The sequence below is a fragment of the Parasteatoda tepidariorum genome, chromosome X1 (assembly GCF_043381705.1).
Source record: "Parasteatoda tepidariorum isolate YZ-2023 chromosome X1, CAS_Ptep_4.0, whole genome shotgun sequence".
Lineage (NCBI taxonomy): Eukaryota > Metazoa > Arthropoda > Arachnida > Araneae > Theridiidae > Parasteatoda > Parasteatoda tepidariorum.
In genome coordinates, this window is record NC_092214.1 from 17,777,705 (window position 1) to 17,793,789 (window position 16,085).

The following is a 16,085-nucleotide window of genomic DNA, read 5'->3' on the forward strand; positions in this document are numbered from 1 at the left end:
ATATATATACTGACTGGAGGCTGTTGCACGCTACAGTTTTTTCTCTCGTTCTAATTCAGATACAAACCTCATTTTTTTCTCGTTTTCAAGAGAACTAATAGCATTGTTTTCTTAAATAATAAAATAGAGTCCTAATTTGTAAATTTTCTGTCTCGAATCTCTTTAAGGCAAAAAAAGAGGACAAAATTTAAATAAAACGCTTCTTATAATCAGTTGTTAAAGATACTTCACCAGAGGTTTACAAAAAAGTAAAGTTTCTAATAGACCAATTTTTAGGAGCTACTACATATTATGGAATGGCAACAAGCTTGAGATTTTGTCTTAAATTATACTTAAATATTGGATGCCGTGGTGACTGGGACTTGTGGATCCCTGCAATAAATGTGATGCAACTAAAGTTTGATGAGCAAATTAGCGTATAATTAACATCTTAAAGACAAACCGAGTAGAGACAAGGAAAGAATTTTTTTACATTCTTCATATTAATATTCATCAGCGCATTTCAAATCTGTCCTCTGAATAGAGGAATCTATTCAAATATTTTGAAGGTTGCAGAATTACTCACACAACGGAAAGTGAAGAAACTATAAGATCAGAATAAATTTAAAACGTTACTTTCGCTTTCAAAACGAATAGGTTTTTATGTCTTTAAAATAAAATAAAAAAACTTTGAAAGTGATACTGTCAATGCTCATTCAAGGATATTTACCGTAGAATAAAAATTCAATTTTCAAGGTCGACTTCAAGTGACGTTGGAACGAAGTTAAATTAACTTGAAGCGAAAATATTAAGTTTCCTTATTTTTGTTTTTAAACGCAACATTTGTTACCCGAAGCATTATATTGAAACCATATTTGTAATAATATTTTTTTAAAATTTTACAGTAATTGTTAATAATTACTCACAATTAAAAGAAATCAGAGTGGTTTAGAAGTGCAATTATCGATAACAATTTTAATGTTCATAAACCTTTTATTTATACATCTTGATATGAACAAAAAATTATAAAAATAAATTTTTAATACAGATAGTTTAAGGGACGCAGACGATAAAAAACTAAATATCTCGAATAATTTTTAGTAACTTTTTAACAAGCATTAAATTTCAATATTTGTGGAACAAATTGCTTTTCTAACACCACATAGTAAATTCATTTCTCTATAAGTATCAGGTAATTCAGTAAAAAAATCTGATTTTCTTCATCTGGTCACGATAAAAATAATCAGGGACGATATTAGTTAATGCGGTTAGTTTGCAATACTAACAACAATGACAACATCATTACGTTGCTCCAAAAATATGGAGTTTTATCTTACATGAATCCTTTAACAACAGCTTACTGTTTGGCTATTTTATTTTTTTAAAGATTTAATAATAATAAAAATATTTATAAACGGTTTATAGTCCCGTACTCCCGAAAACATTAAAAATAACACTTATAAACTAAACTGAACTAAAATAAGTTAATATAAAACAAAATAATACACACTAGCATTATATTATATTAATAATATTAATAAACAATAATTTTAATAATAATATTAATAATAATATTAATAATATTAATAATAATATTAATAATATTAATAATATTAATAATAATATTAATTACATTAATAATAATATTAATAATAATATAATTAATAATAATAATAAACAAAGCAAATATCAATTTCATTCAAGAAGAACGTTGATTATATTTTATTCATCCTTTAGCTTTGAAAGAAGAGTATGAAATGCGCATATTTATTTTTTTAAAACAAATATGCACATTCATATTCAACTATATATTTTTTTTAAATATCTGATCATTTTTCCTGCAAGACAAGATTTCTAGATACTATTTTAGATTTTACGAAAGAAACGCGTATTCAGTGTTTCAAACCAGATTTTTAAATGGTTGTTAAATAGTATAATTGCAATTAAGTACAAACACAAAATGTTTTTCAAATTTTTTTTTACAATCAGAAATACCGATTGGAACCAATAATAATATGTATTACCTATTCAGTTCCAATATTGACGTGATAACGAGAGAACAGTCTTAATTATTTCAAGGAAAATGAAACAGTTGAGTTGAAAATGTGTACTAGATTGTGATGCTTTAAATAAAGATGTCAAATAATGTAACTTGACATTTACTTTATTTTTTCGCCATAAAAACTATCGTGAAATCGTAAACCGAAGCGAATAGAGAAGACATTTCGTAGCTTACGTGCAGAAAAAAGTTTAATTTATGTCTTACGCTTCATGAACTATGTAATAACTACAAGGAAGGTAACCGTTGTTATCAAGTCAATCATGTTAAAATTATGTATATAAATAGTTTTAAAGATAAGATAAGGATAACTTTTGCATATTGCACAAAGGATTGGTCAAAATATATTTGATTTTAAGCCTGTATAATATGTTTTATTGAAACACTATATCAAAATTCTTTGAACTTTGTGTTATGGCTAGCTCTAATAAGTCAGTTTTTATCTTATATGCAAATGGCAATTTTTTTATTTTGATCAAAATAATGTACGGTAATTAGAAAAAAACACAATTTTTAGATTAAAAAAACGTTAAAATCATTCCATGTAAATAACAAAGTCACATAACACAATGCCTTAATATAAAACGCAGTCGGAAGGATAGTATTTCCATTGGAAGAATGTATTATTTTAAGAAGCATTTGAAAAAGTATTATTTTAATAAATACTGGGGTATTTTTTTAATCTGCTCAAGAAAAAATATTATTTACTATAATAATGATGATTCAAATGATTTTCAAATATGTATACTTGTTATAGTTTAAACTTTTAAATGGTATATCGGAAATCTTGCGAACTTTAGGAACTTGCTGTTAATATTTTGAATTTATATGAGAAAAATAAAGTTTTTTTTATGCACGTTTTTATCTCTATCAAAATAAATATACTGTAATTATAAAACCAAAAATCATAAATTTTAGGTTTAAAAAACGTTAAAATCATTCTGCGTAAATAGCTATGATTCAGAACACCTTAGATATCACATATTGTTACAGTGGCGTCATAAAAAGGTAAGAAAAAAAAAGGGTCACAGCAGTCGCAATCACAGGTGTGATTGCTTTAAAGTGTCCAATTTGGGGTCATAATGTGACTTTGATGTTACTTGATCTTGTGATATCACATAAAAGTTACACCGACTATTTATTGTGACTTTTATCAGTTGGTAGTCACAGCTATATTTTATTCGGACTAAAGTCCCTGAGAAACTTTATTGCCACTTAGTTGCAACTTTGATCCCTTAAAAGTCACATGAAAGTTCATTTATCGACTTGTCTTTCTCAAATCACTGGGGTATTTTTTGAATTTTGTCTCTCTCAAGTATAAACCAGTCTTTTGAAGGACTTGTAAGCTGTTTTTTTTTTTGCGACTAATTTCTTAAAGTTACATTTGGGAATCACTGTAGTGTCACAAGTGGTCACAACAATTACAATCGCATGTGCGATCTTTTTAGCGGCACTTTTTCATCAATATGGGTTGAATCGATTGAAAATGATTATACGTGCTTTATAAAAGTTTTGCGCTGCATTCATTAAATGCTACTTGTTTGATATTGATTTTTGATGATGTTTATTTAGTTGGTGAAAAAGGGCGAACAACAAATGCACTTTGGTCGTTTAAATGTCACCAAAAATTGAATATTTTAAAATAGTTGACGAATGTTGTACTCGAAGAAGTTCTAATCTTGTTATGATTTAGTTATTCGAAAAATATTCTATGACCATGTTTTGTACTTTCGGAAGCAGAATTGATTTCATACAGAGATAAGCAAATCCTACATATTTTCTTAAATTCGAAAATAAATTAGTAATTGGGATTTAAGGTTAATTTGAATAAGTTTGTGCTTTAAGCTTGATGATTAAAGAATATTGATATGTTTCGAATTACTTTTGTTGTTCACTTTCGATTTTTTTAAGTTTGTTTTCTTTATTTGAAGATTCTTTCGTTTTCAAATACTTAGTGGGTGTTTAATTTCGATTGCTAAGTCATTGTTATTTCATTGTAATCTCATTTATTTCAATTTTCTCTAAATTTTTATTTTATTTTATTTTATAACCGCCGTTGAATTGCCTACCCAATTTTGGGTTTACGACTACTAGTGTTCAAATCCGTGGCCTTGCAATTTTGAACCCAATCCACAAGACAAGAGAACTCTTGGATCAAGCATTGGGGGAAGAACTTTTTGATGGAACCAACCAGCATTTGCGTTACATCTAGAGAGAAACTGCGAGAGCATCCCACTGTTGGCTCGACCAGGGGACCCTATCCCATGATCCGTCTACCACTGAGGATATTTTTACGTCTGCACTGTAGTCGGTGCGAAATTCGGGTGCGGATTTTGTATCGAACCCGGTTCACCTCAATAAAAAGCGAACGCTCTGTCACCTGAGCCATCACGGCTCTCTAAATTTTTATAATAATCCACAAAAATCAATAAGATTTTTTGGTAACAATATATATGAAAAATATAAGAAACAGTGCTATTTAAAATTAATATTAATATAATAAATATTAAAATATAAATAAATCAATAAAGGTTGCGAATTTTAGCGGCAAATATCTGAAACTTATCACCCAAACTATGGTTTTATAGCTTAACTTCCCCAGAATACAATTTAACAAGAAGCTGTAGCAAATTTGCTCCGTATTATGGTTCATTGTTCAAAAACAGGAACAATCCTAAGTTTCGACGTTGTACTGGTTTTACTGAGAGTTTAGTATTACTTACTTGATTTCTCAAGTAATCAATAAGAAAAAACACTTAATTTATTTCGGATTTTTTATAAACTTTCCCAATCTTAGGGGATTTTCTAAAATACGAATGCAGTCAAGTTCGTGTTTAACGAGAACTTAGCTATCATGTACAAAAAGGTAGCTACGGTGTTTAGAATAAGGCAACATTTTATATTTTTTTTTTCATTTACTAAGAATTTTGTTGATATTTTAATTTTGCACTTTTCTCCGTCAATTGCTCACAGTACAACACTAAAGAGACTCTTGAACAATAAGGCACGGATTTTATTCAATCATCTGCACAACATTTCTTGGTAATCATTTCAAAGACAATACACACAATTTCTTTTTTATCAGTTTCCATGTTTTAGTTCCGTGAATTAACTGGTCAAATAATTCATAATAAGACACATTATTCTGGTTCATTGCTAATCAACATACAATTTTTGAATGATTTGAACCCTTCAAAGCGAATAAAATTCTTAAAATTCAAAGAGAATAAAATTCTTAGTGAAGAATTCTTAGTTAAACCCAGGTTATGCTTGTAATAACTGAGTTTCATGCAGAATTTTTAATATCAAACTAACCAGCTTTTAAATTCTGCCATTTCTGGGATTTTGTTAATCAAAGGCTTTGCAATAAACTAGTTTGATTGTGTAACAATAATTAATAGATTGTTTTCGCTGAAACTTGTGAAACTGGGCGAAATTATGCAAAGTTGAGACAGCATGTATAGTGAATCGGGAGAAAGGACATTATCCTAAACAACTTTAATGATCGGATCTTGATGAACTAAGATTCAAAATGAATTATTCAAAGGGTTGACCTCAAATATGCTAACTAATTAGTGTAAACTATTAATGAAGTTGCGAAATCAGGCGGAAAAAGGGGAGATTTTGTGCACTTTGGAAAACATACTCTATCATAATATTCTTTTATCCAGATAATTACATATAAAATATGATTTTTGAAAATAGTTCATAATTTTTTATTTTGTTATTTAATAGCAAAACTTAAATCGCAAATTTAAATGGTGAAATACAAAGTTCGCTCAAAATAAAATGATTCCAAATAGCCAAATAATTTTCCTGTTATAAAATAAAATAAAAAATCCGCATTTTTAAATTTTTTTTTCTCAATAATACTCAAAATACGAATTAGGACTACACAAAAAGTGAAATTAACCAAAGGACTAAGAGGACCAAAACTTCCTACTGACTGAACTATTGGGAGTATATTTTCCAAATTGCAGCATATTTTAAAAGTCAATTCTCCAAATTTCTTTAAAAAAAATGTTTATTCAGAGAAAGTATTTTGTAACTGATTAAGTGACTTAATAAATAGTTTAACATTAATCAATTGTAATATTGGAGGTCAACTATATAGAATGGCACCTAGTTAGTGAAAATCTGATTATAGGAACAAAAATTATTCAGGGTGATATCTTTTTATTTATGTACTAATGTAGGGAAGTGTATAGGGGAGAGTGGGGTCAATTGTAACAGGGTACGATTGTAACAGAGCAAAAATTTCGAGTGTCGGGTTATAGATTTGGTTCCTAGGTGGCGCACAAGGTGTATTTAATAAATCTACATGTACACCCCTGATGGCAACCATTTTTATGTACTTTTGAAAGAGTTACATCACAAAAGATATTTTCACGCTACGTAAGTACTTTTTTTGGTATTAGAATATTATATTGTAACAAAGTAATTTTGTTTAAACAAATAAAAATTATTAACCGAATATGTAAGTGGACACCTTAATTAACATTTCAATAAAAAAAAATTAGTTTTGTTAATTAACTAGCATTGTTTTTAACAAATGAAGCTGAAATGGCGTCTTGGGGACAATTGTAACAATAAGTAAAGGGACGATTGTAACAGCTGAAAATAAATAATCTTATGTTTACAAACCATTACTTAACTCTTTAAGAACCACCAATAGTTTCCTATATCATTTATATTATGTTGCATGTGCATTATTTTATTTGTCACCTTTCACAGCATAAATTAAAATTTTTAACCCCTTAAAGTTAAAAGTTTAACCCTTTAGATCTCTGCTCATTATTATTTTTACTCCTAAAATATCACTACTATTTTGATCAATAAAAAAATATATCACAACTATGATAATATGTATAATTAACTATGTTTTAGTTGAATTTATGAACTTTTACAATTGACCCCGTAAGTGGGGACAATTGTAACAAGTGCGCGACTGTCAAAAATTGTTAATAACTAATATAATAACATTTAAAATAAGGTTTTTTTTTCTAGTAGTGGATAGTCTACTTTACTCATCTGTCAATTAATACTAATAATATATTGGATTTTTTGTTAGTTAAAAATAATTAAGTAAAAATGTTACAATTGACCCCACTCTCCCCTATATAAATAAGAAGATATCACCCTGACTAAGGTTCAGGATGGAAGAGAATAAGATATCACCCTGACAAAGGTTCTGGATGCATGTGTGGATGAGACACTTTCCAAAATTTTTGGAGCAATTTAAAATTAATTACAAAAATATCGTTTTTAAAGTTTGAAAAAAATCGTTAAAAAATGTGCAAGATATGAGTATTTAAAGTAAGTTCTTTTATATTGCGCATGCGCGAAAAGAATTTAAACAAATTTATTTCTTCACAGTTTTGTAGTCAATAATATTTGGCAACTAATGATACAAATCCGTATTGAATATCCTAAAAACTTAAAAAATTTCAAGTAATTTTCTAGGTAGTCTTTGTACTTTTTTTTTAAAAAAAGAAAGCTTTAATAGATAGAGGTTTTCCACAAATTTTATTTTGTGTTATAAAACAAGATTTATTAAAACGAACAGGACCGACTCCTTATTAAAGTATGTTTCATTTCAATAGTTTCTTTCCTTATACAACATCTTGCTGACCGGTTATTATAGGGCAGTGTAATTTGCATTGCCACAAAATGAAACTTATAAGAAACCTCGAATCATTTTGAATTTTATTTTAAAAAATACAAAAACTGCTTAGAAAATTGCTTAAATTTTTTTTTAAATCTTTACGATATTCAAATCAGATTTCTTTCATTAGTTGCCAAATGCAACAAATACAATTCACTACAAAGTTTTGAAGAAAAAAAATTAAACTTTTTTTTTCGTGTATGAGCAGTATAAAAGAACTACTTTAAATGCTCACATCTTACACAGTTTTATGAAAAATCGCATGAACTAATCATCTCTAAAATTAAAACACAATCCACTTAATGTTTCCTGAGAAATTTAGTAAAAAAATGTCAAAAACTTAGATTGTCTCTTCGATTAATGTAGGGTAGTGTATATTTATTGGTTCACTGTAATATGTACTTTTAATGACAGCGCAAAAAGGTTCATTATAAGACTTCCTAAATTCTTATTTGCAACGTAATTTGAATGAACATAAATCGAAACGTTACTTTCTTTCAACCAATTGAGGAAAAAAGATTCCTTTAATAGAGTACTGTCTATGCTCTTAAATGTTTCGATTGTTACTCAGACATTATGCGATTCTATAAGGAAAAAATAAAACAAGAAAGAGTAACTGTGTATTATGTGAATTAATTTTCCTTTCTAAAGTGTTGTAACTTACATCATTGGATAGTAACCTCGATTCAATTGTTTGAATAAAGCTTTAGAGATAATTTCATGCAATTTCGGGTGCCAATTTATTTCGCATGAAGGCACAGATTGGGTAGATGTCATAAAATTCGTATTATATTCAAATTTAAAAATTTTTAAACGTCAGAAGGTCAATCATCCATCCTGATACTTCTTTTACTATAGGAAACTAACAACCTCAAATTTAATATAATACATATAATTATTTGTATGATTATATTACTTATAGTCTAACATTTTGCATCCGTAAAATCTATTTCAATTACCAAATTTTTAAAATAAAATTTTACAAGCAGGAAAATTGAATAGTTTTAAAGTTATTACATAAATCTTTAAAATTTATTTTTATAGGTTGTTTCGTATCCTGGTAATTTAAGATACAATCAATTTATATTAAGTTTTGAGGCTGTGCAATGCTCAGAATAAAAGACATTACATCCTAAATAACATTTCGTCTAACTATCAAAGTTATCAGAACTAAATGAGATCTTAATGGATGTGAGTTTCACCTTAGTAAACATAATTAATTGACCAGGGCTCAAAAGTTACATTGTCCAGCATACACGGTACTTGTAAAAATTCTGTTTGGACATACATGTAAATATTCAAACAAAAATGCAGAAAAATACTGATTTTCGGCAAATTACCGAATTTTACCGATAAATACTGAATTTTGCCCTGTCAAATTTTGACGAAAATCGCCAAACGTTATCGAAGGAGAAAAGTGGAAATCGATTATATTTGATAAGACCTAAATATCATTGATTTAATTATTTAAAAAAGAATTTCTTAAGCAAAATTAGCTTGTTCTTTTTTATATTCCTTGGCATGCTTACTTTTTTTAAGAAATGGCTTACTCTTCTTATCACTGAGCATAAGAAGATAATTAGTGTAGAAGCTTAAAAATCGTGTTTCTGAAAATGTGTTGAAGGGCATGCTCTTGCTGAATTAGTAATTTTGATATTCTTTAATTAGTAATTAGTAATTTTGATATTCTGTAATTAGTAATTTTGATATTCTGTAATTAGTAATTAGTAATTTTGATATTCTATAATTAGTAATCAGTAATTTTGATATTCTGTAATTAGCAATTAGTAATTTTGATATTCTTTAATTAGTAATTAGTAATTTTGATATTCTGTCATTAGTAATTAGTAATTTTGATATTATTTAATCAGTAATTAGTAATTTTGATATTCTGTATTAATAAATACCTAATAAATTCGATTTAAATTCAAACAAATTTATGTAGAACTCGAAAAAAAATGAATCACCCTCAGTAACTTTTGATATAAGGATCGGATCTTAACGACTTAATCTTAATGACTAAATCTTAATGACTAATAACGATCTCAACCTTAATAGTTCGAGGGAGTGACCTCAAATATATTAATTAATTAGTGCAGACGTTACTTTAAGTTCAAAATCAGATACAAAAACGCACTTTCTGTAAATAAACATACCTTTTTTTCGGACAGATCTGGATTTCTGACTTTCAAAATATAGGGGTACCCGCAAATTTGGGAAATATTGTCTTAATAGTTTAATTATTAGATCGGTTCAAATTTTGGACCTCTGAGTTTTAATTATACTTTTTGCGTATTTTGCTATATCTCGAGAATTTTTTAAGCGAAGCGAAGGTTTTTTTTAGGTTTTTTTTAATATAATTATAGAATTCGTTCGTCAACCCAAAGATAATACAATATCCTACATTATATCCTAAAAATATCCTACATTGTTTGCTACCATAGTTACGTCTGTAAGCCTCGTGTTGTACTTTTTCAGTGGTATACTAAGAATCATTTTGTTCTTGAATATAAAAAAAAAAAAACCAAAGATAATTTTCCTTTCAAATATTTTTTGATAATTATTTTTTATTATTTTATTTAATAACAGTCGAAAAAATTTTGAGTTGCAAGGCTTACAAATGTGTACTTCATTTTGAAAAATGTAATTATATTTGTCAAAATACAAAATTTGGATATTGTGGGTCCTTCTTGACTAGTTAAGTGAAATTTAAAGATTGTCTGCAAAAAAATAGAACTCATTTCGACACAGTTGGGGTATCACTCAACTCTCCCCTACATATATTCTGAGAAGGGATGAGCTTAGCTTTAACACTTTTTATGAAACGAATTTCCTTTGCTTGAACAGGTATTGCGCGTTGATTAATCTGTAGTAAAGTGATTCAGCCATTGAGTAAACTTGACCGTGGAAAAAAATTTAATTTTTTTTTCTCTAGAAAGTTTCCACGCATTCCAATTAATAATTTTGACGTGTTAACTGGCTTAACTGTGATTGATGACATTAAAGAGATATTTCGACATTCTATTGCTCAATATCGAAATCTTTTCACCAGTAAAAATGAGTAAAATACTAAAATGAAGCCATGACTTCGCAAATGGGTGTGCTTGGAATTTTTTTCTTTTTTTTCCCTCGTATACATAGTTAAGGGTTTCGGGGTATAGTTTTAATTTAAAAAAACATGTTTTTTTGCTCATGTCACAAGCTTTAAGTTTTTCATACTGTTGTAGCAGACGAAAAGTATACAAATAACAAAAAAGCGCTCACATATTCTCTATGAATTATTTTTAAAAATTTAAAATAAAGTAATTTTTTCAGTTTTTGAAAAATCTGAAATATTATGGTTCAATTTCAAAACTTTTTGGTTTATTTTTTAATTAAAATATCCCTACTTCAATTCGCATTCAGCATTATTTGCTAATCGAGTTTTAAAAACTTCGAACTTAACTTAACTTTAGAAAAACTTGGAAAATAGAAATTTTATGAAGTTTTTTTTTAAATTATAAAATAAAATTTTGGAATAATTTACAAATTTTTCAATGAAAAAAAAAGTAAAATAATTATATTCCAAATTTTGCGTTGTAATCTTTATTAAGTCTTGAGATCTATAATTTCAAAGTTGAGAAAGCTTTAAAAAATGCTGATGGAAAAAAGAACAATCAATATGAGAAAAAACAAAACCATGAATAAATCAAATATGTAAAACCATAATGAATAAAGCAAAACCATTTGAAAAAAAAAATAAATAAAGGCACTTTAATGGAATTGATAGTTTCAGTTCTAATAACCAGGGCCTTCTTTTATGAATATATATTCTATAAATTCGATAAGTTTATCGAAATAGCACGTATAAAATCATATCATATAAAACTTTATTTTGTTGCATTGTATTCTTTCTATTAATTTTTTTAAGAATTTCTATCTGCCATTCTATTGTCACTCCGCCATTATATCCCTTAGTTTCTTATTCAGGAACTAAGATTGGACTATGTGCCTTAAATGTCCAGCTAGTTGAAAAAAACTTTCGTATTGAAGAAACGACAAAATATTTAATTCACGAAAAATATTTGGACCTTATGTAAAATAAACATTTTACATTCCTTTTGCTGTTGCAAAAAAACAACGCTTTGATGAACAAATTAAATAGCATTAGCTGCAATTCATTGACAAACATCACAGATATCTCTCCTCTTTTTCCATTAAACTTTTACTCTCTTTATAAAATAAAAATTTAGTTCTAATTAAGTGCACATTTAAAACTTACCCAAACATGAGACAAAGCGTTGACATTCATAGTTTTCTCAACCTGTTTGTCGTCCAATTCTAAAATAGGTTTCCCTTGCACAATACCAGCGTTATTTATTAGAATGGTGACAACGCCAGCGTCTTCTTTCACTTTAGAAGCTGTTTTGTATACTGCTTCACGATTCGTTACATCGACAGTATATGTAAATGCTTTTGTACCTTTTTCTCGAACAAGTTTAGCTGTTTCTTCGATTCCATTTTCATTAATGTCCCATAAAACTAGATTTGCCCCCTTCTCTGCAAACTTGATTGCAGTTAAACGGCCTATACCACTGCCGGATCCAGTAATTAAAACCAGCTCGTCTGTTACATCTTTCATTTTAAATTGCTTGGGCACAAAAAATAAAATCATGCTTTCGATCCAATAATAAAAAAGAGTCAAAAGGTGTCCTAAGGTTCTCAGAAACTCATTCATGTTGACACCTGAAAATATTAATTGAACATGAGTTGTATGCTAAATAATAACACTAGAGAGCAGTTTTTTTTTCTTCTTAAATGAGATTTTTTTAAAACGGATCCTGGATATTTTCTCGGTCATTGATTTCAAATTTGTAATGATATTTTTTAATCAATTTTTTGTCGAAATGTCCAAGTTCGAAACACGTTAAATATAATAAGGAGTCATGTAAATGGTGCGACAAACTTCTAGGGAAGGTAAGGCACCATCAGGATTAAAATTACATTGGAACTCATGACCAGAAATATCATTATTCGTTGCTAAAAAAACTACTCTATTACGAACTGTTTCTTCTTGTGTTTCTGAACAGGTTAAAAGGGGAAGCTCCCCTAGTGGCGAGACGACATTTGCAGGCATGAGCTTCTAAGCAGTTTTAATCCTGATGATGCCTTAACTCCCCTAGAAGTCTGTCGCAAAATTTACGCGACCTCCTGTTAACCTCCTGTCTTATGTATAAGGTTTTCAACTCGCTCATTTCGACAAAAAACAGATTAAAAATGTCTTTAAAAAAATGTGTAGCTTTAGGAGTAAAACTAATTTAAGATTGGAAACCCCACACCTGAATAAGGCAAGATAAAGTATTTGTATTAATGCAACAAAAGATTTGGTCCATAGTGTAATTTATAAACTATTTTAACGTAACAATATGTTATATCTAAGCTTAAGAATCCATAGCATGTTTTTCTGCAATCAAAATAATTGCTAATTTAAGCTTACTTCACCAATCACATTTTCCCAGATGAGGATTTGAACATTGTACGAAGTTTCTAATGTGAGCTGAATTATATTATAGTTTAAATCAGTTGCTCACTTAAAATTTGTGGTTTGCTGTGGTTTGACTCTAACAAAAATATGATTCAATGGAACACCTTGTAAACAATTGCATCAAGTTTACACTTTATTATGGTTTTAAGAACCGATATTATGGTTCAAAATTTAACCGATTTTTCAGAAAGTACACTTCTTATGGCGTAAGGCATCTTATTTTAATTTCAATAAATGTTAGTTTTTTGAGGAAAAAAAGGGTGCATTTCTATAGAAATCCAATAAATTAAAAATCATACTTTGTTCAAAAAACGTTCATATTTTCATTTTATTTTAAAGACTTATAATTTTTGGTTTCATGATGATGACGAACACATGAAATATATTTTCAAAACACAAAATATATTTAAATACGAATTTTTTAAACATGTTAACAAATATTTTTCTTGGACGCATCCGTCAGAGAAAATTTTTTCTAGCCCCCCTATGTGTACTCTTTTAAGTCTATAATATGCTTTTCTGTTTTGAAAATAATTGTTAAATTAGGCTATGATATCGATTATGATATTTAAATTATTTGACTTTAAATCATCACATATTGATTACAGTAAGCATTAATTTTTCTGGAAAGGTGATTTCATTCAGTTCTTAAAAAGTTTTAAGTAAAGAAAGCTGCTTGAAAGAGCAAAAACTAGACATATTTGTTTTAAGATAATCCATCTTTGGCATATAAAGCAGGTGAACAAAATAATTGAAACTCTTCTACACTGATACATTTTTTCATATTTCTCTAGATACAGTTATTTTATACTAGATATAGTTATTTTATAACTTCAGAAATTATAATTTCTCATACATATCAGTGAGGTTTAAAACTTTTAATTTTTTGAGAGACCGACAATAAATTACAAACGGAAAATAATGTTTTTGAACACCCTATACCAAAATATGTAGCAATAGATATGCAACTTGTGACATTTATTTTGAATATTATATGCAATAATTACACAAAATTTCTTAGCCTAGCTTAAATATTTATGGAGATATGGACATTTCGTCTAATTTTTTGTCTTTTTTGCTATAACTTTAAAAATATAAAATAAAATTAAGCAGAATTTTTAGAGTAATTTAATGTTAATTATAAAATTTATTTTTTAAAATTTAAGGAAATTCGTTTAAAAATGCTCTAGGTATGAGTATTTAAATTAGTTCTCTTATACTGGACGGGGAAAAAAATTCTTAATTTTGAAGTGAATCGTATTTGGCAACTAATAAAAAAGTCTGATTTGAATATCCTAAAAATTTAAAATATTTCAAGTAATTTTCTAAGTAGTTTTCGTACTTTTTAAAAGAATGCTGAAAATGATAAGGGTTTTTCCATCTATTTCCTTTTGTGATATAAAACAAGATTTATTTAAAATGACACCGGTGTCGGGAATCACCCCATAAAAGCATCTTTTTTTCCGCCTCTCTTACAATTTTGTTGTTTAATAATTTCTTCTCGCGTTTCTTATAGAAAAACATTTTTAATACAACGTTTTGTATTATTTCTTTTTCATTGTCTAAATCATGTGACTCCTAAATTAGATCAAAATTTACTAGGTTAGATTTTGAAAAAAAAAATATTTCTATATGACTCTATGACTATTTATATGACTGATATTTTTTCATATAAATCTTTAATATTCTCCCCCTTTTTATGTGTCTAAAAATATTGGAAGAAATAATATTCTAAAAACAAAGATATTTTTGCTATTTACTGAATTTTGAAAAGCGAGTAATTTTATTTTGTCTGCATGAAAAATCAGTGTATTAATAAAAGTCAAACAAATGTTTAAATTTCTTCAATCATAAGTGCCAGCTTTTTATTCATCTCGGCAATCTCTATTCTGTTAGAATTTTACTAAATCTTTTGATTGTCTGATACATTTAGCTCATAAATTAGATTCTAATTATACCAGTGACATCTGAGCAAAAAACTAAATAAATAAATAAGTAAAATAAAATTACACTGCTTTTTTTTTATAAGTCTACTATTTACAGAATGAATTACAATAAATGAGCAAGAGCTGTCAGTCATTCTGTTCAAAAGAAAAGTGATCAATTTTCTTTTACTTATGGTAAAAATCTGTTTTATAATAAAAGCTAATGTGCATGCTTAACAACTGATTGAATTAATCAAATATCAATCAAAGGTGACAACTTGTCTATTGTGTTAAATGAATCAAACAAATAATTCGGAAAAAAAAGTGCTTACCTGATGGTGAAGAAGAAAAAACTACACTGTATTAACCAGTTTCGTTTCACTGTCTAATTTCAGGGTGAATGAAGCTAATCAAAGCTATCAGTGTTTTTCATTTTTAGGGTTACTATACATCACGATTTCGCCAAATGAGATTTTTTGTATCCTCTTTTATATAATGCCGCCGTGAGAGTGAGATTAGCTGCGATAAAACTCTAAGAGCCCCATGCTGGTGACATTAATAATTTGGAATTACCATTTTTTAAAAATTATTTAATTATTTTTAATATAAAAAAGTCTTGTTTGCTATATTGTCATAACGATAAAATAGAAAGACTTTATAAGCAGTTTTCATTCGAAATCATTTTGTGGGTAAAGTCACTCTAGTTGTTTAGTAAACTTTGCCCACCAGGTTTCTGATTTTTTATTGAAAGAGAAAGCAATAAAAATACCTAAAAATACCTATATATCGATTCTATAAAGGCCTAATCAAGCTAAGAAATCATTTTTTACTCTCCAGTTAATAGAAAAGTGCACAAATTTTTTATTACATGAGTAAAATTGAGCAATCAAACAAATTTGTAGGACGCATTAAAAAGTGGTCATAAAAATAAAT

The 16,085-nt window shown here is 27.8% G+C and overlaps 1 protein-coding gene across 1 annotated transcript in view; it reads right to left on the minus strand.

Moving 5' to 3' along the window:
- LOC107455476 (short-chain dehydrogenase/reductase family 16C member 6) overlaps positions 1–15,630 on the minus strand; it is a 32,921-nt gene extending 17,291 nt beyond the window's left edge. The window contains exons 1-2 of the mRNA XM_016073057.3: positions 15,485–15,630; positions 11,965–12,428 (exon numbers count right to left, since the gene is read on the minus strand). Coding sequence (XP_015928543.1) covers positions 11,965–12,420 — 456 coding nt within the window. The 5' untranslated portion in view covers positions 12,421–12,428; positions 15,485–15,630. The remainder of the gene's footprint in view (positions 1–11,964; positions 12,429–15,484) is intronic.
- Between the last annotated feature and the right edge of the window lie 455 nt (positions 15,631–16,085).